This window comes from Ambystoma mexicanum, chromosome 9 (assembly GCF_040938575.1).
Source record: "Ambystoma mexicanum isolate Mex_15411 chromosome 9, UKY_AmexF1_1, whole genome shotgun sequence".
NCBI classification, from domain to species: domain Eukaryota; kingdom Metazoa; phylum Chordata; class Amphibia; order Caudata; family Ambystomatidae; genus Ambystoma; species Ambystoma mexicanum.
In genome coordinates, this window is record NC_090931.1 from 669,366,161 (window position 1) to 669,390,533 (window position 24,373).

The following is a 24,373-nucleotide window of genomic DNA, read 5'->3' on the forward strand; positions in this document are numbered from 1 at the left end:
TTGCTTCCCAGAGTGTTCCAGGTGCAGCACTGTGTTGCCCGGAGTGTTCCACATGTAGGTTTGCTGCTTGAATCTCACTAAGGGTGTATGTTTCCACACGTGCACTTTGCTTCCTAGAGTGCCCAGGTGCAGGTTCACCACTGTTGTCTTTTGCCACAACTGCATTTTGCTTCTTAGAGTGTTCCAAATGTAGGTTTACTGCTTTGAATCTCACCAGTGTTTATATCTTTCCACTTTTGCATTTTGCCTCACAGAGTTTCCAAATGTCGGTTTGCTGCTTTGTATTTCGATACTGGTTTGTCTTACCACACTTGCGTTTTTGCTTCCCATAGTGTGACAAATGTAGGTATGCCACTGTAAATCCTGCTGCTGCTGTATTTTGCCACACTTGCATTTTGCTTCCCAGAGTGTCCGAGGTGCAGGTTTGCCACTGTGAATCTTGCCGGTGTTGTATTTTGCTGCACTTGCATTTCGGTTCCTGGAGTTTCCCAGGTGTAGATTTGCTATTTGGAATCTCCCCACTGTTGTGGTATGCCACACTTGCATTTTGCTTCACAGAGCGTCCCAAAGGTGCGTTTTGCTGCTTTGAATCTCGACACCGTTATGTTTTGCCACACCTGCGTTTGCCTCCTGGTGTGTTCCCAGTTTAGGTTTGTTCCATTCAGTCTCGACACTGGGATGTTCTGCCACACTTACATTTTGCCTCACCTCTGATATTTTGCTGCACTCTCATTACACTCACAGAATACACCTGAGCTCCACGAACAAATTCGGTCCAGCTGTTCAGATGTTTGCTATTTGACTAATACATTACCTTAAACATGCATCTCTATGACCCACAGAATAAAGCTAAATCCCATGCAAAATGCAGTCCAGCTGTGCACATAGCTTGACACTTTGACACAGCACCCATGCCTCGCGCCTTTGCAATATGGGATGCTGTTAGAGACCTAGCCATTCTCTACCTTCCTTCCATTTGGCAATAAATGCACACACATATTTTACCACTCCTCTAATTACTTTTCAACACACACTACGGTCTCTCAAAGGGTGTTCAACCTCACAGCACTTCAAGGCCATACCAATGGCAGCAGGCGGTATACAAAAAAATGCCACCCAACATAACATAACATATCTGCATAGAAGCGATAAGGAAACATTTTCTTTTCATACATTTCCCTCCTTTGACATCAAGAGATCCCCCTAACACTTGCTACAGCTTGAACCCTGCCCTGGCCTTCAGATGTAAGTACAGTATTTTTCTTTCCTTTCCTTGCTTCACTGATCTCTTTTGGGGGCACTAGACAGCCCATATGACTTTCAGTGTAGGGGACCCTGTCCCCTTTGCGAGATTCCTTTATTGTTTTACTGTAGCTCACATCACCTCACAGCAGGAATCTGCAAAATAAATACATCTCCTCATCCAAATTATGACCCTTAGACTTTTCAGTACTAAAATCAACAATCATGCAAGCCTCTAATGAATGGTTAATCCATGTTCTATCACCTCCTCGTACACTACTTCGCACATGATCGAGGACAAAATGGTCCATTGTTTCTCATCTCCACCATGTATTTCTGAAATGTTTTTGCTACAGGATAACTTTCGGTCAACATTCCCAATTGCCCTCTTGTGCTGCAAAATTATTAAATGCACGATCCCTCTGGTGCTACCAATGTACCACATGGGTATAATAACTCTTAATACCACATGGGTATTGTGAGGAACCAGGAATGAGACGCGGGCACAGAGGACTCAGTAATTGGCATAAACTTTTATTAAGTAATAAAGGGGTTGGAAAATTCCTCACAATCCCTAATCTAGGTGGTGTTTTTCCTACCTCAACCAAAACTAAGGGTCTGTCGGGTGTCAAGATGTCCAAAGCAAAAATGTCCTATGTCCAAAATCCTAATTTGCAAACTGAAAGGAGAGACTGAAAAGTTTATGGACATATGAGGGATCTTTCTCAATGTGTATGCTTAAAGTCTCATGGTGACTCAATATGCTGGTGTGTTTTGTCCAAATTCACTATTACCCAGAAATGTATTTTGATTTGCTCTTATACTAGCCAAGAACATGCCATGTTATGTGCGGGATGTGTTTTTTGATTATTTATAAATTGTACTACCAAATGATACAGTTAGATATTCTTCTGTTTCTTTCTCTTCTCCTTTTCTGGTCTCTTTTCAATTTTCTTTCTTGTTCTACCTTTTCTTCTTGTTTATGTTGTGTTATGCATTATGAGATGGGGTTTTCTTCTTTTTCTTCTCTTTTGGACTCAATCTTGTGGCCATGTTTGTACTTTTATGAAGCTTGTTTATTTCTGATTGTATTGAAAACTTTATTGGTGAAAATAAAATACATAAAGACGAAGAAAAAAAAAAAGGAAGAATTCCTATCCCTCTTATTCTACAAACTGGGCCTCATTCCGAGTGTAGCGGTCTGGAAACAAGGGTGCTGGTAAGCTTACTGGCACCCTTGTTTCCGGACCGCCACACTACAAGTCTGCCTGCCGGGGCAGCCACGCCCGGCAGGTCTGACCCTGCCGTTATCAACGGGGCCGGTGCTCCTGAGTCCCCATTCCCATGGAGCCCTATGGGACTCCACGGCACCTCGTATACTCTCATGCCAGGTTCTCTTGTACAGTTCTTTATGAGTACGAATCCCAGATCTGTAGTTCACCTGGTATACTCTCCTGCCAGGACTTTAGGGTTCAATCTCTCTTTCTCAATCAGTGCAATGGGGTGTATGTCTTCCACATGCTACTTCACTGCAAATTACTGTGACTATGAAGAATACAGTGATTCCAATGAGGATTACTTTATTCCTCACGCTTGGCAATCAATGTACTCTCAGGGTCTCTTTGCCTCCATTTTGGCATCCCATTCTTCACTTTGTGTTCACCGACAACATATACGTTTTTTCACTCCACCCATATGTATTCGGGTACTCGCCTCTGTATTTGCTGGACTCGAGCAGCTTTCCCTAGTCAGCGGCACAGAGCGTTCTCACTCCTTGCATAGGAACGAAGCATGTCCTGCCTTCCAGTTCCCGCCATGGCTTCCTTCTTCTTCATCTGTCCATTCTGCTGCCAACCGGCACTGCTTCACTACCTGGCCTCCACTCGACTGCCTTCCGGGTTCCCTCCTGGATTTGGACGCCATCTGTTCCGTGCTGCACCCTGCGTCTCCCATCGTTTTCCGAGCCGACGCTTGGAAAAGGAAGTTCCCTCCATCTTTTGGCAGCAGTTGATTTAAATTCCCACCTCCAGTCTGGGATATGTCTTGGACCAATCATATTCTTCACACCATTAGATTTTGCATTAGGGTTCACACTCTCTCTCATGGCAGTCCTCTTCTTCGTCTCAGTACTTGTTGTTTCACTGGGTGCAAAACGTTCACAAATTCTGTCAGTGGCTTTTACAGGATATTGGAGGGCATTATCACAGTATGCCATTAAGGCACAGGGAATGGAGTGGATATCCCTAAAAGGAAAGGGGGGATACCATGTCTCATCTGATGATGCCTGTCCATCCCTCTGAGGTTCGCCTCCCCTATGTGATCCTCCCTCCCATAGCCACCCGTAGGGTTAGTAGCAGGTAGTGGCTGGCATCCCCTGGCCAAATGAGGAGACGCTACCTCTGGGAAAGGAGTGATGACATCATCCGATTCATCACAGTATCCGTTTTGTGAATCCACCATTTCCTCTTTGTAATCGGATGCATGACAGATATTTTCCTTTCATGCATGCTTTACTTTTGAAACATCTAGTAAAGCCATTGTTTTGAACTTCCAGCCAATGTTGTTGTACCAGCTTTTTGTATATACTGCGTGATAAATATGTCTAAGACTCGGATTCTCCGAGAACCTTATACTGGGATAATTCTCTGCATATACCTTTATCTTTGGATCCAGAGGGAACACTTTTCAATGTTTCCTTAAGATGCTCTTAATTTGTTTCACCTGATCACTGTAGTCTGTTCTAAATTGCCCTTTCTGATGAACTTTTTCTGGGTCCATGCATTTAATTCTGTGTGTGTTTGTCTTTGCAATCAGGGGTGATTCCCTATTACCCGGTTTCACTTGACCATATACTTGATTGATCACTGTATGATTGTATCCTGATTTTCTAAAACGTACTGTCACGTTCCTACTTTCTTGATCAAAATCTTCATCTAGGTAACAATTTCATCCCCAAACTAAATAAATATGCATAGTTGATCCTGTTTTTTCAAATTAAATGTGTGCTGGTCTTTGGCATGCAACGATGAATTTGTACTAACTGGTTACTCACCTATACTTATATGCGAATTTTAAGTTTACCTACTTCCTAATTAGTATACCAATATAGTCAGCCTCAACTTCCCCTTCCCAATCTATGAAAAGGTCATTGATGAAGTGCTTCCATAGAACAATTCTGTCAACAACTATCTAATGTTTCTCAGACCAAGCTACAGTCAGCTCTCACTAGCCCATAAAGAGGTTTGTATACGTAAGAGCAAATGTGGTCCCTCATAGCTGCATCACAACGTTGATGATATATATCTGAATCAAGATATTTCGATGTATATCTGCATCTGTGGGTGTTAATATAAACTCATGTTCCTAGATTTAAAAAAATATCTGCATACGTCCAAGACATCTCAATGATTTATATTCCTATTTAATCATGCCACATTTAATGTAACCAGAGTCTGTAAGATATGTTATGTTGCCTATATATATGATTCAAGATCCTTAACAAATGGATCAAAAACGGGTCGATATATTGTGATGTATTCTCCAATGTATGCCCTCACCGGCCAAAATATATATTTTGTGTCAATTCTACCAAGTGTTGTCACCAAAATAGTTCTGTTTATGCTCTTTTTTTCATACTGTGTATTCCTTGTAACTCTTATTGATTTCTATGTATAGATTTTTTTGGCATTCCAAAAGCTCAATCACACTTCTGAAAGTCTGAGTGTGGTGCTGTATAAGAACCTAAATAAAAAAAAAACATACAAACATGAGTGTCTGATATTGTATTCAACAGGATGCATTCGAGACACAGCGGCACTCCAGATCAACCCCCCGAGTGGAGCTCCTCCCAAGAGACAGCAGGATCTGTCTGCAGCCCCCGCGCAATATCACCTGCTGCCTGTTCTGTCTGTTCATGACCCACGCTGGACTGTGCCTAGACACAGGGCTAACTCAGGTACGGAAGTGATTTGCATAGCTGGGAATAATTCTGGCGTATGGACATGTTCTCTTTATATACCCTTCTGCTATGGAATCTTCTGCCAGAAGGCCTTCAGAAGCCATCAGTCCTTTGCATCCCCGTCCTCCTGAAACAGAAGCCATACACATCTGCAGTTCTCACCATTAGTTCATCTCATTCGTATGTTGTACCGCAGTTTTTTTTCACATTGTTCCAGTCTCCCTATATTGTTTTTTCAAAATTTCTAATGAGCCAGATTTATATTTTCATGCCAATTCTTCCTTTAAGGACAATGGGCCTCATTACGAGTTTGGCGGTTTTTCGGCAGTAAATCTGCCGAAATGCCGCCAAACTAAATTACTTTTGCAACCACTTGGTCCCGCAAATTCACTGATGTATTACAAGTGGTAGCATGGAGGGTATATCCCCATTCTTGGAGTCCATATGATTCCATGGGGATTTCGGCAGGATTATCGTCGGTGGAAATTCCGCTGCAGTAATTCTGGCAATTTTGGCAGTATGGAGGACTTTTTACCTCCAAGTTTGTGGTAAACCGACTCCCTACTGCCAAACTTGTATTTTGCTGGTCTGGTAATTACTGCCCTTTTAGCCCACACCGCCGACCTCGAAATGAGGCTAATGTCTGTTTATAGTTCTTCACACTTTTGCAGTTGTTTTTTCCATCTTTATGTTTTATTTTAATCCATGTGGATAAAGCCAAGCAATTTCAGTGCTCTGTGGTTTGGACACGGTTTAATGCTATCAACAAGCCTACTTATGTGGACCTACCACGCTGAAACCGGTATCTAGTTATAGCATCAAATGCCCCACGCATCGAATGCCTTATCATCTAAAAAAAAGTTTCGAAAACAAAAACAACTAATGCAGTTTTCCTTTGAGATAAAGGGTTTAATTTAATTGTATTGGGTTTTTAAAGGTTAAAAAATGGGATTTGGGGGGGACCCCTCATTAAAAAAAAAGAAAAAATGCAGATGCTTTTTTTTCGACGCTTTTTTTAGATGGTAAGGCATTCGATGCTATGACTATAAACCGCTGAAACCAAGGGTGTGTGTCTCAGTGTACGTAGCCTTGAACTGTGATGACCCCGAATATTGGTAAATGAAAGAGGCACTATTGTACTACGAATCAATCAACTGAATCCTCCAGAGAAGTCTGGCGAATAAACAGTCAGGGATTCATCCCCAGAATTATTTGCCTTGAAAACGACCGACTGGTCGAAACACGTGTCAGCTGTGCATAGAATAAATCACTACTCACACATCGGACGGCTACAGCTATATTTCGTAACAGTGTTTTGGGACTTTAAAATAGTTTTAGAGTATTGATCACTGCAACTTGAAGTCTGTTTGCGCAGTACATATAGACATCCCAATCTTTACATGCACGCTTACTTGTGTGCACATGTGGACTTCTTATCAGTCACATTTGCAAAACTCTGGTAAAAGGGACTTCTGCAAAGCTAGTCTAAAAATGGAGGCAGAATAGTATCTGTTTCCAGTCCCACCATGTTATGGGGGAAGGTATTTTCCCATCACTGTACATTCATGTCACAATATTACATTGTATTGCTTGTGCAGGGGGCTCATGAGAAACCGCCATCTGCTTCTGGGGACACAGTCATGAAGACTTGGTCATTATTTGAGAAGAAGGCACAGAGAAGACACTCTTTTCCACACATTCTACCCTGCGTGTAACCTGCGTCAGTGTCCTTTCAACTCCTATCGTCTCTCTGACGCAGTGCTCTTCCCTTTTCCCCAGAGTGGGGTCCTCGAGTTGTGTAATACTTCCTCGTCTCTGTTCCCCGTTGTTTTGTTTCATTGAGAAGCAGGCACAACACAGACATTTGAACATGGTTTTATGGAGAGTAAGTATTCTGCAGTAGGCACCCCGACCAGCTTGAAAAACTGCAACTGCCACCAACAACCCCATTGACATAAACAAAATGTCTACCAACTCCACAACAAAACAGATGTTATTATGTCTATATACTAAAAAGAAAAGCAGCATAAGGATGTTATAGTGCAATTCGGTTTCCATAAATGGAAATCTTTCAACATCAATGGAACAATCACACAACCTAGTAGGCAACTTTGGGGGAAAAGCGCAGTAACACTGTGACACGGCACGGCCGAATCTGACTCCATAACACTAGTTTAGTTTAACTGCCCTATGCCACCAAGTTAATCCTACCCAGTCACTTCATAAACTGTCAAATCATCGCAATCTCAATGTCACTAGGCCTAGTAAGATCGTTGTTTTGTCCTCCCTAGGTCTCCCCTCACTTGCCTCGTCGCGCCTTGAAACACGTGTGTATAGGCGCGTTATCAATGCCTTATCATATCCCCACCAACCAAGCTGCTCAGACTCTGCTCCACACACGAATCACCCTGACATCAGTTTCCCATCAGTCACTGCTACATTTCACCACAGCTCATCCAAAATGTTCTCTGCCCTCCATTTTGCTGGCATCACTCGTGTTGCAGTGGGGAGTGTGGGAGGGGTGATTTGGGCTTTTTTCAATAAACGCACTGAATGTCTTTTTGACTTGGCCCGTAAGCTCTGCACTCACTGCCCATACCATGCCATAGTATTTCCTACACATATCTGTAAACTCAAAGCTACACTCCTTTGCATGCTTATTCAGTCTGATCCCACATTCTTGTGCTCTACCGACACTAGTGGCAGAAGGGCGCTATACAAGACCTCTTGCGCTACATGTCCACCAGGACGCTAAACTGAATACAGCCTTCCTGTTTCATAGTATTTTGAATGCTGTCAAACCTGCTGTAAAGTAGCGTGGTATGATAACCACGGTAGTATTGTTATTACTGCCTTCACAACACGTATCCTTCCCACTGTATACAGTAATTGAGCACGTATCTGTGCGTCTTTATTTGTACTTGTATTTGTATAGCAACCTGTATTTGTACTTGTATTCGCACTTGGATTTGTTTGACTGATTTTAACTTTTAATGTAATGTTTATAAAAGTTATTTGTACTGTATACAAATAAATAAATAATAAAATTAATTGAGCACTATATTAACCCCTTTACTGCAAGGCTATTATGCAAGTCTATGCAAAAAGGGCACGCATACTCGTCCTTGGCACTTACCCTGGACCAAGTGATAGTCCTGCTGGCGACAAAAGAAAGTAGTTTGGCACTCAAACGGGCTTGTTGCAACAACAAAAAACATCTAATTTGTGGTGAGCTGAACACCAATTGCTGATACCCAAGACAATGCAAAAGCTTCCTCTGTGACCAATTTGTTGATCAATATGAATCACATTGCACGTGGTGGGATCCTGAAAAAAGTTACATTCTACCATAACTGGCACATACTACAGTTATTAATAACTAAGGAGTAAAAAGCTGCAGTGAAAATGAAGAGGTAAATGAAGACATTTTTGAACAAATAAATAATGATGGTTCAAAAAAATAATGCAAATAAAAATGGAAAATGTCATATAAATAAATAAATTAGAATAAATTGGCACATTTAAATGGTGCAGACCTGCCTGATAGCAGCGGCGCGTTGTACATGGTGTGCATAGCAAGCGTTTGCACTGGCTGGCATCTTTTAACAGTAGCGCAGCACTGTGAGTTGCGGTTTGTGCATCCATTGGGGTTAGTCCTTGGTCAGGTGTCGTTGAAAAATACATGTTTTGAGAGATTTGTGCAGTTGGAGAATTGTGGGGGCATTCCAAGCAGAGGCCGGGATCGAGTGCCAAAGGCTGGGTGCGTGACAAGAGAAGGATTGTTTGAGGGTACTTTCTTTGTGGGGGAATTGGTATTCAGGCCGGTTGGTTGATTTGCTGCGCGGGGAGCGTGTGCGACCAGAGATATGGAGCTTAGCTGCCAGATTTGGTGGTGTGCTACTCGTGACCGCTTTGTAGAGGATATATACAGCCTTGATCAGTATTCTGGCCTGGACAGGAATCCAATGTAGTTTGTGTATGACGTAGGTGATTCGGTTACATTTCTGTGTATTTGTAATAGGATGTGCAGCAGTGTGGTGAACTGCTTTCAGGGGAGCCAAGCGAGTGACTTGGAGCCCTCTCAGAGGGGCATTTCCCCCCATCAATGTGCAAGACCACAAGGTCCTCTGGTGGAATGAAGGGTTTCATTTTGCAAAGGGTGGAGATTTGGAGCCAGGCCATTTGGGCCTTCTTAGCTACGTGTTTCTGGAATAATAGGCTACTGTCAATGGTGATGTCTAAGGATTTTACTAAATGCAAGCGTTGCGGGTGAATTTCTTCTAGGCGCATATCATTGAGCCATTGCTGGACAAGGTGTTGTTTAGCAGCGGGACCGATGATGATGAATTTGGTCTTGGAAGGCTTACGTTTGAGGCACGCAGTCGACGTCCTGGGTTGGATAATGGCTAGATAATCACAGAGACGACTGAAATCCTCTGGACTTTTTACTCTCATGTACAACTGAATATTGTCTGTGTATTGGTGGATGCTGTTAAGGATTATTGAAAGAAAATCGTAATTATGATCAAAAATGGAAATCCTAATATTAGGTGGGGAATCCCCCACTATCCTTCCCACCCCACATCCCGTGCCTTTCCTCTTATGCTCTGTCAAATTGCTTTACCTACGTAATACCTCTGAGAGATAACCATGCATACCTTCCAAGTACTTCTTAGCAGCATTGCTGTGGCATGCTTCCATTTTTACTTCAGCTTTTATTTCTTTAAGTACTGTGCTTGTTTAATATTGCTGGTTCCAAGCATTAGGTACATTTCAGGTGTATGTGTTGGATTGTATTCATGTAGAGTAAATTATAACCTTTTATAAAGTAAATACTTTTTTGTTTTCAATAGCTCCATGAAAATGACAGTTTCTTGATTTTCACTAGAGTTTTTCAGAAAGATATTTTGTGTAATCGATATATTTACCTTGTGTTGTTTTTCCTGGATTATGTTCATAGTGTATCTATGTTCTACTTATTAGATCATGCATGCCAAGGCCTAGGGAAATCCACCACCACCTCCAAAGCGCACCAATAGGCCACTCAACCGGTACAAGATAAGCATTATATGTTGCCGGATACTGTACCTCAGACTAGATGTCTTGACCAAAACATCTACTACGGACTCCATTACCATGGGTTACGGTTATCAGTCAATCTTTTATTTCGACGCATGTCATTAAAGCAGTATACAATATAACAGTAAAAGTCCAAAAATAAAATGAACGACAGTACATTATATCAATAATTACCAATCGCTATATCAAATATTAGCACCACTATCACTACACAAGCTTTACAAATATTCCATTATATTAAAAACCATGGTGACAGTGAAGAATACAAAGTTATGTAATGGCACTAGGAGGCCATTTTTATTCCCAGCCAACCTCTATAGATGTTTTTGGCCACGGCTAGGAGAATTTTAATCATCTGTGGTTGATCTACAAAAGTGTAAGGCATCACTGACATGGTTGACGTTGGCGCCCAAGCATTTCAGTAAAGAGATCAAATAAGCAGCTCGCAAGTCCTTATGTAAAATAAAAATGGTAAAAGGACTCGGTCACACCCATACAATAGAAGCAGGTTTCGTTGGAGGTCGGGTTCCACTGATTCTCTACACACCCTATGGGTAATATGCGTAACCTAAATCATATATATAACAATCTTGCAAATTGTGGATTTATAATATCTAAGTAGGGCTCAAACCCATGTTGATTCTTTGATGGCCAATAGTTACATAAAAGATCAGATCGTTGACAATCTCAATTGATCAATAATGGTTACCATCGGCCAACCTCCTCTAACCAGCTGAGGCAGTATTCTCCCTAATTAGGGAAGAACACTGTCCCTAAATGACGGGTGCAATAAACACCCATTTAGTTCCCATGACACCAAAACACTTCAGTCGCCATACTCTATTAATCCTACATGCTTTCCATGCTTTCAGGGTCTTTAAAACCTTCGAGGTTCCTGCGCATCTCTAAAACCCCACTGGAATGGAAGGTCTAGGCCAATTTTACCGAAAATAAATGATCGTAATGACCAAAAGTTCAAAAATTGCTACCACCAAAGGTTCGAACACCAAAAGTTCGAACCTTTGTTGGTAGCATTGTAAAAAAGAAAGACGGGGGCTGCAGGGGTGTCCCCTGCATCGCTCCACTCACTATACTTCATGGTATAGTGAGCGGGAGTTGCGGGGGACACCCCTGCAGCCTGCCGTTACAAAAAAAAAAGAAAAGAAAAGGACCCTGCAGCGCCGGTTCCCAATCACGGAAGTGAAAGGGAACTGGCACTGCAGGAACCCAGCATGAAGATGAAGGTAAGTGGGGTTTGTTTATGTTGGGGGGAAGGGTGGCAGTGTGCTGAGGGTGTGGGTGGGGGGTTGTTATGGGTGTGTTGTGTGTGTGTGGGTGTGAGTTTGTATGTGTGTTCGCATGAGAAAGGTGCAAACTTTTGGTAGTTTGCACCTTTCTCATGCAAACGTTTTGCCCGCGGTACCTTCTGCCGCGGTAAAATCACTGCAAATCGGAACAGGATGTACTTCATCTATCCCATGACTTCCAGGACAATGCTACATTTCACCAGCCACGCTATGGCTCAGTAGGTTTCTTCTCACCAACATGTTTCTGCCCACCTCTTATTTTCATGATTGACGCGGTGCCTTGAAGCTCTGTATTCGTGTACATTCCTAGCATAGGTCACTTTATGATGTACAATTTGGAATCTGACAGTATGTATCATTCTTTGCGATAACTTTTCTCTTTCAACGCTATAAGGAATCTTTCGTAGTATTTCTTTGCTGTTAATCACAAGAGGCACACAAAATGGATGTGATGGGAACATTTGAGATGGGGAGTATATTGTTCATGTCTGTGCAATGTTGTCACATGCCGTCACGGCTGGCGTGTGTGGAGTCGATGGCGATGGAGCGGCCATTAACCCTCCCCGCCACGTTTCTCGCAACCCTCCGTGGCGGTCTAGTCTTTCTGGGCAGCTGCCAGGGGAAGCCCTTTTCCGTCGCTCCAACCCGGAAGCCTACGCGTTGCAACCTACTTGCATCAGGCTTTCAGGTTGGAGCGTTCGTGTTTTCCTCTTTGGCGTACTGCTGGCCATATTTTCCCTTTTGCTCTCCTTTACCCTGCTGTATGCTATCTCTGGACACTGCCCTCTTCCTTATCCTTATTGTTGCTGTTTAACGTGCCTGTGCCAGTGATCCTCCCACGGCTTCCTGATTCATTTCTTTATTTCTTTCCCCCGTCTGTTTCCTTGTTTGCCCTTCTGCTTGCCTTTACTTACCTGTTTATTTTCCTGTCTGCATATGAGGCATTACTTAAGGTTTCTGGTCATCTAACTGGCCCGTTCCACTCATCCTTTACCAGTTCTATCTACAATTACCGCTCTAAGGGAATACCACCAGACACCTCCAGACAGGGGTTTTTTATGCCTAGCGGCTTTTTCCCCTAAATCGGTCTGAACCGGAGGAGGGGCCCCCCGGACCACTCACTCAAGGGTCAGGGTGGCTTCCTTTCGGGGCAGACCCTACCTACTTACAAAAAAAGGAGCTGTGCAAGAAGAGGTTCGGCGGAAGCTTGGATCAACAACTCACAGGTGAGGAGGAAGGGGATTGGAGTGACCAAGAAGCGGGGTCGGAGGTTACGGAGTCTAATAAATGTTTCCTATGTAATAGTCCATCTTATATATTTATTGGATGCTGAATGCCAGAGAAACCCATTTGTAGGTGGGTACATGGTACATAAACCCTATGGTATGTTCATCCGAGCTACTCTTGAGCAGTTTTTATTGGGTGTTTTTCTCTACTGACTACCATGGACGGTGCGGTCACATATGAGTCAAAAAACTCATTTTATTATTTTTGTGTTAATATAATAGAAGTCTAGACAAGGCGGGGGCGGTATGAAACATGTGTTGACTTCATTCTATAATGATCCTGATAATCAATCCTTTGATGCTCTGCTTTCAGCTTTAATGGAATTTTCCATGACACAATTTGGACAGTTCTCTGAGTTGTGTAACTGACAGAGTACATTTGCCAACTGAAATTGACTCCAAGCAGCCATAATGAATCCATAACTACAATTTCAGCAAGAAATGTTTGTCTTAACAACATTACCTCGCTCTGTCAGGCCTTTGTTGTTCCGGACACACAAAAACTTGCCCTAGAATTTAAACAAAAACATGTAGTACATGGCCCAAATAGGGCCCTGCTAGATAGGGCCACATACTTGTCCCCTAAATGAAACCTAGAAATGAAGATACAGAAACTAAAATGTTTTCTTTGATGTTTATGCTGTGTGTGATTTAAGTGTTCTGGACTGATCCATCTATGCCACCATGGGGCTTAATGGAATGTTGTGGAGAGAGAAACACAAAGGGACAGAACTTGCCTGCCCAAGAATGGGCTGGGCAGGGTAGGGGAGAAAAGATAATACATTTAAAAAAAGAAGAACCGTTAGGGAATGGTTGGGGAAAAGAACAGAGAGGGAGAAAAGGAGCAGAAGAAAGAAAAAAACCTGCCTGAGGGTGGCTGCGTCCTCGATCAGCCGCCCAGGACCAAGAGACTTTTTTATGGCTGGGCCACATGTGCTGGGTGACCTGACGTATGGAACGTGGGCCCAGGCAGCATGCCCTGGCGCCCACGGGACCATGGCAGCTGTCTGCCTACCAAGGAGTCAAACCACCCAGGCTCATTAGAGAACCCCCCCTCCCCTCCCGGGCCGTGTGCATGCGTGGCCGGGGGAAGAAGATGCCATCCTGTCCAGGTCAGCGTGACCATGCCCTCTGTTGGCCTGCCTAGAAGCCAGTCGGAGGATCGCTGCAGCGGGTGGGGCAGTGCAGACAGCCCTGGGCCATCGGAGCAGCCCTGGTGAAGGAAAAGTCCAAGTGAAGTGAAGGCCGGGCAGCCTCGGTGACTAAAAGTCCCTGGCTACCACAGCAGAGAAGGCTGGGTGAAGCTGGGAGCGTCACCATTCCGTCCAGAGCTTTCTAAATAACCACAGCCCACCCCCTGAGTCCCTGCGATGCAATAAAGATGGCGCAGGGCACATCTGTGTCAGTGGCCCCATAACAAATGGGATGCCGCCTGAAGCCAAGATGGCACTGCGGGAGCAGCAGTGATTGTGGGAGACCCCGCTGGACACGCGGCTGTGCAAAAGACGCTAGTGTGGCCGCTTTTCATGGCGGTGATGTCGGCCAGCCCCCAGACCACGGGGGCCACCGAAAAGCATGTTTTGTTCCACAGGGTGCAGCAGTGTCCATATGCGGCCTCCTGGACAGGGGCCACCCTGTAGATAGAACTTTGCTGCAGGGTCATGGCAATGAGATTGGTGTGCCCCTACGCGGGTGGGTGCCACCAGGCAAAGATGGAAGAGCGCGGGACCACGTGGTAAGATCAGGTAGCCCCACATGGTGGATGGGACCACCCAGAAGAGAAATAATGTGGGACTAAGCCCCATTCCATCTGGGGACAGAGCTAACCAACAGGACAGACCCAACTGCCTTCCGGGCAACCCCTGCACTTGGGGGCTGTTTCTGTATCCTACAGTCCCCACCAGCTCTTGACACTCGATGTCTGCACTTACTCCTGCACTTGCCACTAGCTGACCGCACTTTTACCTATTGTTTTATTTATTTTATTTATTATTTTCTGTCGATCTAATGTATTGCACTGCCCCCTCACTCTTCCCCCCGCACTTACCGTTTCCCCCTCCCCAGCATTTGCGTGATCTCAATGTCACTTGGCCTAGTAAGATTGTTGTCTTTGTCCTCCCTCTGTTCCCCCTCCTTTGCCTCATCGGGCCTTGAAACACTTGTGTATAGGCGCGTCATAAATGCCACATCATATCAATAAGGTACTGTGAAGGGGTGGCTGATTTCAGCAGTCGCCTCTATTTGACATAATGTATTTTCTGAGGCTTGTGGAATCTGCTTAGATCATATGCTGTGCATAGGCTGACATCTAGTAGAAGCTGCAGAGTATTACAGTTTGTTTTTCGAAACTCGAAAATGGGCGTCGACACAGGCGTGCCAGTAATACTATCCCTAGTGTGACGTCCACTGTACCCAAGATCCCTCACGCGTCTAGGATCCTCAGATTTTTTTTTCCGCCATACTTGTCGAAAGCATATTTGCAGAGTTCCCTGGCTTTCAGCCTTTTGTGATTAATTATTCAGAAATTCCCTGTTCCTCTTATCCCACGTCGAGACTCCGAAGATCGACGCTGGAACGGAAGAACAAACAGCCGTCGAGACTGCACGACAGACTTTGGGCCTCGGAAGGCCTATGGCCTCGGCCCTGCAAGTAGGGAAAGTGGGGGGTGGACATACTCACACTCGTTTATTTCCTACATACACTCGCCCGCTGCCATATAATAACATATGGAGAGTACTCCATTTAAATTCTGCCCCAAGGACAACCGTAAGTTCCTTTGGGTAGATAAGCATAACACCTGTAACCTCTGTTTGCCTAGGGACCACCCCGAAGCCAATTGCAGAGCGGTAAGCTCTTTAAAGCTAAAACACTTAAGGACCGTTCTACCAAACGTTGGGCCCATTACGCCAGGCAACTCGAGGCCATGGACGCTGTGGGTTCCTTCAGTGATGGCAGCAACGGCGCCGTTTCGGACGGCGAGGGCACTGGAGTGTCGTTAGACACCCAACCGCGAGCCCCTGACCTCCGAGCACTGTCCGGCGGGGCAGTTATGGGGACCACACCCGGCGGCATGAGCGCTACCCATACACCTAGATCTAAACACATTAACCCCTCCCAAGACTCGACACCCGTGTCGAGCGATCGGCAGAAAAAGGCACAAAGAGAGAGGTCTGCAGAATCGGTGTCCTCTGGGCGTTCCAGGTCTCGATCACCTCACGACACACAGCAACCGTCTACGATTGCTAAGGGCGGCACGCTTCCTAAAGTCACGGAGGGTTGGTCGTCAGAAGACGAAACCGACCTCCACCCCCAAGCAGCACGGTCAAAGTCGGCTCCGGCAGTTCGTTCTACATCTGCCTCCGAGTCTCGACGTCCCCCCTCTAAATCCTTAGACCCTACGGAAACCACCTCCGAATCTCGACGCCAGGCATCAAAAGATTCAGGGAAGTCCAAGGAATCAGGGAAACATTCCTCCACACATGAGAAAGGACAAACAACAGAAAAATCTGCCTGAACACCAGGTTCAGAAGGACAAACATAAATCTTCTGAAAAGACCAAGACCATTGACCCTGTTACTAGGCTTAAGGTTGTCCCTCCGACTCCAAAGGATATGCGAATGGAAGATGAACCTCATCAAGAGGTGGTCATTCCCAGTTCTAAGGAGTGGAGCGCTGAAGACATCGACAGGGTGATGAGGCGAATGTCTTTTATGGCAAATTTTTATGCGAAAAATCCTGACTACTTTCTGAGTTATCAGAATACTCCTGTTACCTCTAGTCCTTCCGGATCCAAAGACTCTCAGCCTCCTAGTAAGAGACCTCGCACTGAGACTCCAGTTCAAGGCCTGATTTCGGACCCACTCACTATTCAACCTTACCATCATTATGCTGAAGATCCAGACATACAAATACTGGACGACCAGGCAGGGGTCGAATACTATGGGGACAATGAGGACCAGGATGAGGAGGAGTTAGACGAAGCAGAGGCCTATAGTCTCGACTCCCCTATTCCCAAGGACCCACCAGTGAATGACTCACCTGTGGATAATCAGCCATTACTAAATGAGGTTTTAGCTAAAGCTGCAGAGCACTTTCATATAGACACTCAAGGGGCTCAAGAAGAGAGGGACTTTGCAGAGGAAATTATGGGGGATAGGAAATCCGTTGCCCAAGCAATACCAATTCTGAAATCCATTCAACGCAGAATTGATCCCTCCCTCCTCACCCCTAACCTTACCCGGGCAGTCAACCGAAGAATAGAACAATTATTCAGGGCCGCCCCCTCCGACCCACTTTATATAAGGGGTCAGCTTAAACCGGACACTTTGGTCATCACAACTACCAGAAAGAGGGCGGGTAGACCTCTAGCATCCTCCGAAGCACCCCCAGACAAGGAGAGCAAGAGGATATATGGGCTAGGAAGGAAAGTAGCTTCCACCTCCGCTTACCAGGCAAGAATTGCTAATACCACCACTCTGCTGGCAAGTTATAATTGTCAGCAATGGGAGCAGGTAGCTGCCCTCATTGCTTCCGTACCTGAACATCTAAAGGGCCAGTTGGCCCAGATTGCGTAAGAAGGGAGATCGGTGTCCGGATGCATTCTCAAGGCGACTTTTGACGCAGCAGACAATGCAGGCTGGCTCATCGCAGAGAGCACAGTCATCAAGAGACACGCTTGGCTAAGGCAGTCGGGGGTTCAAACCTGAGACACAAGCCACTCTAATCGACATGCCGATGGAACCAAATGTCTTGTTTTGGAAAGCGGTGGAAGAGGCACTCAAAACAGCAAAATTTGAATATGAGACCCTTAGGTCCCCTGGTCAGCTAACCAATTAACCCACGAACCAACGAGGAAATAATAATTTTCGTCACTCCCGCAGCCAAAATTCCCAAAGAGGGTCCAACTACTCCTAAGGACAAGGTACATCATGGGGAAACAACCAACAAGGTACCCAGAATTTCACCAGAGGTCAAAAAAGGGGCCGTGGTAGAGGAAGAGGCAGCCCAGGCAGAGGCGGTACGCCTCCCAACGAACAGTGACGCTCCGCTCAGGGTCCCTTCCCATGCAGCCCCAGTAGGGGGTCGCATTTCCAGCTTCACCCACGCATGGGAGGGGATCACATCGGACAGATGGGTGCTGTCCACAGTATCCGCGGGATACTGCATCGAACTTTTGGAGCGCCCCCGTGACCATCCTCCAAGACAGAAAATACACTCCTTGGAGCACCAAAGAATACTCCTCGAGGAGAATGTCATTCTTCTTGCAAAGGACACGATAAAACTCATCCCGGGCAACCAGGTAAACAAGGGTATTTATTCAGCTTACTTCCTTGTGCCAAAAAAAGATCTAACACTGCGCCCAGTATTAGACTTACGCCCTGTAAACAAGTATGTCAAGCCTCAAAAATTTCGCATGACTACCCTCCAAGAAGTAATCCCCCTACTAAAGAAGGGAGATTACATGGCAACATTGGACATGAAAGATGCCTATTTTCATATTTCCATGTTCCCAGTGCACAGAAGATTCTTGCGCTTAAAGGTGGACAGTCAGCACTACCAGTTCAAGGTGCTGCCCTTCAGTATAGCCTCAGCTCCAAGGGTATTCACCAAGGTATTGGCGGTGGTGGCAGCGCACCTACGCAGGGAGGCAATCCCAGTGTACCCTCACCTGGACGACTGGCTCATCACGGGGGAGACCTCAGTAATTTGCAGATCCAACATCCAAAGAACCATCGACCTCCTCTTCGAATTGGGCTTCTCAATCAACAAGAAAAAATCAAGCCTGGTGCCAAGCACCTCCAAACAGTTCTTAGGAGCTGTCCTAAACACTCAAGAGGGGTTGGCCTTTCCATCAGATCAAAGAATTCGGAATCTATTACTGCAAATTCCTCAATATCAGTACGGCTGTCATATAAGGGTTTGCAAAGCGATGTGTTTGCTAGGCATGATGGCGTCATGTATTTACCTGGTTCCCCACGCGCACCTGCGCATGCGACCCATGCACGAATGGTTGGCGAAACAGTGGTCTCAGGCAAGTGGTCAGTGGGACGATCTAGTGGTCGTTTCACCAACACTAGTACAGAGTCTTCGCTGGTGGACAAGGGAGAATCTTTCAAAGGGGAAACCCTTTTACGATCCAGAAATACAGGCTGCAGTCACTACAGACGCGTCCCTCTCGGGATGGGGAGCACACCTCCTTCACCACACAGTGCATAGCCTCTGGTCTCACACAGTGGCCAAGAATCACATCAATCTGCTAGAGCTTCTGGCAGTCTTCAGAGCGCTTCGAGCGCTCGAACCCCACCTATCGAACCTGCCAGTGCAGATCCTAACGGACAGCACGACAGCAATGTTTTACATAAACAAACAGGGGGGCACTCGTTTGCCAAATCTGTCCAAACTTGCCCAGAAAACATGGATATGGGCACTCAGACGGAACATTTACCTGTCATCTCAACATGTTCCAGGGGGATCTCAATTCACTAGCAGATGCTTTGAGCAGAGACCCCCTCCCGGAAGAACATCGTGGTGTCTACACGAAGAAGTCGTAGGAGAACTCTTCTCACAGTGGGGTTTCCCCACTATAGACCTATTCGCCACAAGCGAAAACAGACAATACCCAGGATTCGCATCCAGGTTCCCACAGCCAGGCTCCATGGGGAACGCTCTATGGATGAACCAGGTCAAGTATGTTGGCCTATGCTTTTCCACCAACCCCTCTGTTGAGGAAGGTGGTCAACAAGATGCACAGGGAATCGATGACGCTCATCCTAGTTGCTCCCATGTGGGTGAGACAACCGTGGTTCCCACACCTGTGCGAACTGGCAGTGTGCGAACCCATCAGACTCCCGTGCTGGCACAACCTACTATCCCAGCACGAAGTACAAACAGTGCATCCTCAACCAAGCTCGATGAACTTGGCAGCATGGCTCCTGAAGTCATAGAGTTTGGCCATCTCAATTTAACACAGAGATGCATGGATATCCTAAAAGAATCAAGGAAACCAAACACAAGACACTGTTACTTCGATAAATGGAAGAGATTCGTTATTTGGTGCCAGAACAAACAAATCAACCCGGTTGATTGCACTCCTTACAATATTGTCACCTACATGCTCCACCTGCTGGATGCAGGGTTGGTATTTAATTCACTCAAGGTACACCTGGCGGCGCTTTCAGCCTACACCACCTCCCATAACAAGATGTTCTGGTGGAAAGTACCAGTTGTTAAGGCCTTTATGGAAGGGGTAAAGAGACTCCACCCTCCAATTCCGAACCCATCACCAGAATGGGACCTTAATGTGGTGCTTGCTAAACTCATGTGCCCCCCCCTTTGAACCCATGCATAAAGCTAGTCTCAAACACCTGACCTATAAAACTGCCTTCTTAGTAGCCATTACATTCATAAGAAGGGTCAGTGAAATCCAAGCTCTGTCAGTGTGGGATCCTTTCTTTACTGTTCATAAGGATAAACTGGTTCTACGAACTCACCCTAGGTTCTCACCTAAGTTCATTTCAAAATTCCATGTTAACCAGTCCATTGAGCTACCGGTCTTCTTCCAAGAACCCAAGAGCTCTGCTGAGGTGAAACTACACACACTAGATATGCGAAGAGCAGTCCTCTACTACGTAGACAAGACCAGACCGCTAAGAAAGACAGATCAACTGTTTGTCTCTGTAGCTACAGGCAGAGAAGGAGATTGCATCTCTAAAGGCGCCATCTCGAAATGGATAGTCAAATGTATCCAGCTGTGTTACTCCCTTTCAGATAAAACTCTGCCTTTTACGCCAAGGGCCCACTCTACAAGAGGCACTGGGGCCACTCTGGCTTTCATTGCAAATGTACCCCTTGACGCCACTTGCAAAGCAGCTACATGGAGCTCTATTCACACCTTTACTCATCACTACTGCATTGACACTCATTCCAAGACAGATACTCAAGTGGGACAAGCGGTTCTAAGACATTTATTTGCTTATGACCCTTCTCACATCCCACCTCCTTCTTCTAACACTGCTCGCTAATCTATGCACAGCATGTGATCTAAGCAGATTCCACAAACCTCAGAAGAGATACATTACTCACCGTAATCGTATTTCTGATGCTTGTATCTTCTTAGATTCACATGTGCCCGTCCTTCCTCCCCTCTGAAAGAAGGCGCATGGATGCTTGTAGTCTTATCTATCTTATCTGCTTGGATACTCTGTACTCAAGCTATTCCTCATGCTACCTCATGTCAGAAAAAATACAATCTGAGGGTCCTACACGCGTGAGGGATCATGGGTACAGTGGACGTCACACTAGGGATAGTATTACTGGCATGCCCTAGGTCAACGCCCATTTTTGAGTTTCTAAAAACAAACTGTAATACTCTGCAGCTTTCACTAGATGTTGGCCTATGCACAGCATGTGAATCTAAGCAGATACAAGCATCAGAAATATGATTACGGTGAGTAATGTATCGCATACGTTTTTTGTGTCATTTTTTGTTGTTTGTATATTTATGTATATATTTAAGTGCTAGTTTATAGTAGGACATGTATAGTGTATAGAGAATGTTTCATGGAGGAATATTTAGCAGGGGGCTATACTTGGTTATATATTGGGTCTGTAAATAGTTACAAAAATGTCTAGTGGTTAGTGTGGTTATGTAGGGGGAATAACTATGGCAAATGTGTATAGAGGTAAGGAAAAGGAAAAAGCCGTTGTGTACCCTGGCGTGAGTCATGGAAGGAAAGGGGTGGCCTGCCTGAGGCTGCCTAGGAAGCTGGGACTCTGGCCTTACGCTCCAGTGGGTGGTGCCAGGCGTTATAGGTCTGTTTTGTCAGTCTCACTCTATGGGTCTCCATGAGACCCTTCTAAGGAAAGGGTGGCTGGTGGGGTAGATTCCTTTAGAAAGAACTCACTCCATGGAACCTTAGAGGGGGAGTAGTAGTTTGGGGATAGTAATGTTCAATATGTTCAATATGAAACATCTTGTGTATAGGCGCATTACAAATACCCAATAAATAAATAAATTAAATATTTATTTACTTATTTTATTGTTTAAACCGCAGCCCTAGCTCAAGAGCAGCAGAGTGCTGTATAGGATGTGCGTTACCAGCGCATCGACTGGCATCTTTTAATAGTAGCGCAGTACTGTGAGTTACTAGTGTGTACATCCATTTGAATCAAGTTCCAAAGGGTGGGTGTGTGACAAGAGAACGATTGTGTACAGGTCCTCTCTTTTCAGGCGAGTTTTGATGTAAGGTGGTTGGTCGATTTGCTGAGCAAAGAATGTGTACCACCAGATATGGGTTCCATGTGTTAATATCCCTGCAAAAATATTGCCATACAAGAATGATGCCGTATTTATGTGGAGATATTAACCCCCGCAACCTCCATATTATTTTAAAGGGAGCTGGGGATACCCCGCAACCCCTGCTCCCGTTTACCCCACAAATTATACCCACTAATAATATCGTCTATGGCTGTTTCTGATGACCATATATATGGCGATATTATTGGTGGGGATAATATTACCTGATACCCAGATATGTTGAGTTTAGCTGCCAAGTACTCTGGTGTGGTACTGGTGACTGCTTTGTAGATGATACATGTAGCCTTTAACAGTATCCTGGCCTCAAGAGGAAGCCAATGTAGGTCACATAGGACTGTGGTGATTCGGTCAAATTTCCACATACCTGTAATACGACGTGCTGCAGCGTGGTGGACTGCTTTTAGGAGAGCAAAGTGAGCGGATGGGAGTCCCGTCAGGTGGGCATTTCCCCCATCGAAGTGCAGTATTACAAAAGCCTGCACTACGTGGTCTGGAAGTCCTACAGTGGGATGAAGAATTTCATTTTGCGAAGGGTAGAGATTTGGAGGCAGGCCATTTGGGCCTTCTTGGCTATTTGTTTCTGCAAGGTCAGGCTGCTCTCAATGGTGAAGCCTAAGGATTTTGCTGAATCTGAGAATTGTGGAAGAAATCCTTTACGGTGCATTCCATTGAGCCGCTGTTCAACAATTTGTTGTTTAGCAGGAGGACCGATGAGGACGAATTCAGTCTTGGATGGATTAAGTTTGAGATAGGCAATCGGCATCCAGGAATGGATGATAGCTAGGTAATTGCAGAAGTGACTGATGTCCTGTGGGCTTTTTACTCTCATGTACAACGGTGTATCATCCATGTATTGATAAATGACAATATTGGGATCTTTTAGGAGTGGGCCCAGCCGTGTAAAGGTTAAAAAGGATTGGGATTGGGAGGATGGAGCCTTGGGGGATGCCACAGCAGACTGGGAGTCAGTTATAATGCAACTTGTTCATCGGGATGGCCTGGTGTTTGCCCGAGAGGTAGGCGGTAAACAAATTAAGGACAGTACCAGAGAATCTCATCCTGTCGGCGAGGAGGAAGAGGAGGATGCAGTGGTCAATGGTGTCCAAACCAGCGAAAGGTCAAGGAGGACGGGGAAGGATGAGTCGCCCGTATCCATGATTTGGAGGGCATCATCAACCACCTGGATGGTGACTGTCTCAATGCTACTCTTGGGCGGAACCCTGACTGATAGTCGTGGAGGAGTTCAATTCTGGTGAGTAGTTGTGCCAAGATTTTGCCAATAAATGGGAGGTTCCAAAGGGCAAGTAGTATAGGGCCTTTTTTCCAAAAAAGGTCGTATGAGAGCAGTCTTGAGGGTGCTCGGTAATGGCCCTTCTGTGAGGCATTAATGATGCTGAGGAGTACGTTGAGTGCCGGGCGATCAGTTATTTAATGATGGAGGCTGGGGTGCTACTGTAGGAAGTAGGTTTGAGGGAAGCAATTGTTTTAGGAGGTCTTGAGGAGAGAGGGAAGAGAATTCCGCCCATAATGCCAGTGTGCGTGCGGGAGTGCAGGTGGAGCTAATGCTCTGTGAAGTTAATTCATTGATCTGTCGGATTTTGTCTATTTTTTCAATAAAAAAGTTGTTGATTCCACTGGCATATAAAAGGTTTGAGTGTTTTTATAAATAAAGAGGGGACCCCATGGGGATCCCTAAAACATCCACTGTGGTGTCTGTGTCCTACAAATGTATATGGTAGGAACTGTTAACAGCAATTTCTTTTGCACGTGCAGAGACCCTCCCTGTCCCGCTGGCCTTGGGGTGGGGTTGGATTATTCCGTGGGGATTGCCCCTGTTCTGGGTTAGGAGGTGAATGCCTGTACCAGGGCCAGAAATCAGGGGTTCATATTCCACACCAAAATGGACTTACCACTCCGCCAATGGATCCCTGTGTGTCACAGAGAATAACGTTTCAACCGGTCTGCACAGTCCTTGAAGCCTACAGGCCCATTGACTTCTTAATATTATCCCACAGGACACATCAACGAGAAAACTAGGAAAACACCTACAGACATAAACCAAGAAGGCAAATGCAAGCAGTGCCTGGGAAACAGAATGCAAACCATCAGTACGGAGCTACAAAGAACACCTGATGTACTGACGTATTCTTAAAATATTCCTGTTCCACCAAGTCTTTGCCTGACC

The 24,373-nt window shown here is 45.4% G+C and overlaps 1 protein-coding gene across 2 annotated transcripts in view; it reads left to right on the plus strand.

Annotated features, from left to right (window-relative positions):
- The window catches only part of KIAA2012 (KIAA2012 ortholog), a 427,155-nt gene that overhangs the window by 196,053 nt on the left and 206,729 nt on the right, over window positions 1–24,373 (plus strand). For both annotated transcript variants that reach the window (XM_069615509.1, XM_069615508.1), the window contains one exon: window positions 5,036–5,197. In XM_069615509.1, coding sequence (XP_069471610.1) covers window positions 5,036–5,197 — 162 coding nt within the window. The remainder of the gene's footprint in view (window positions 1–5,035; window positions 5,198–24,373) is intronic.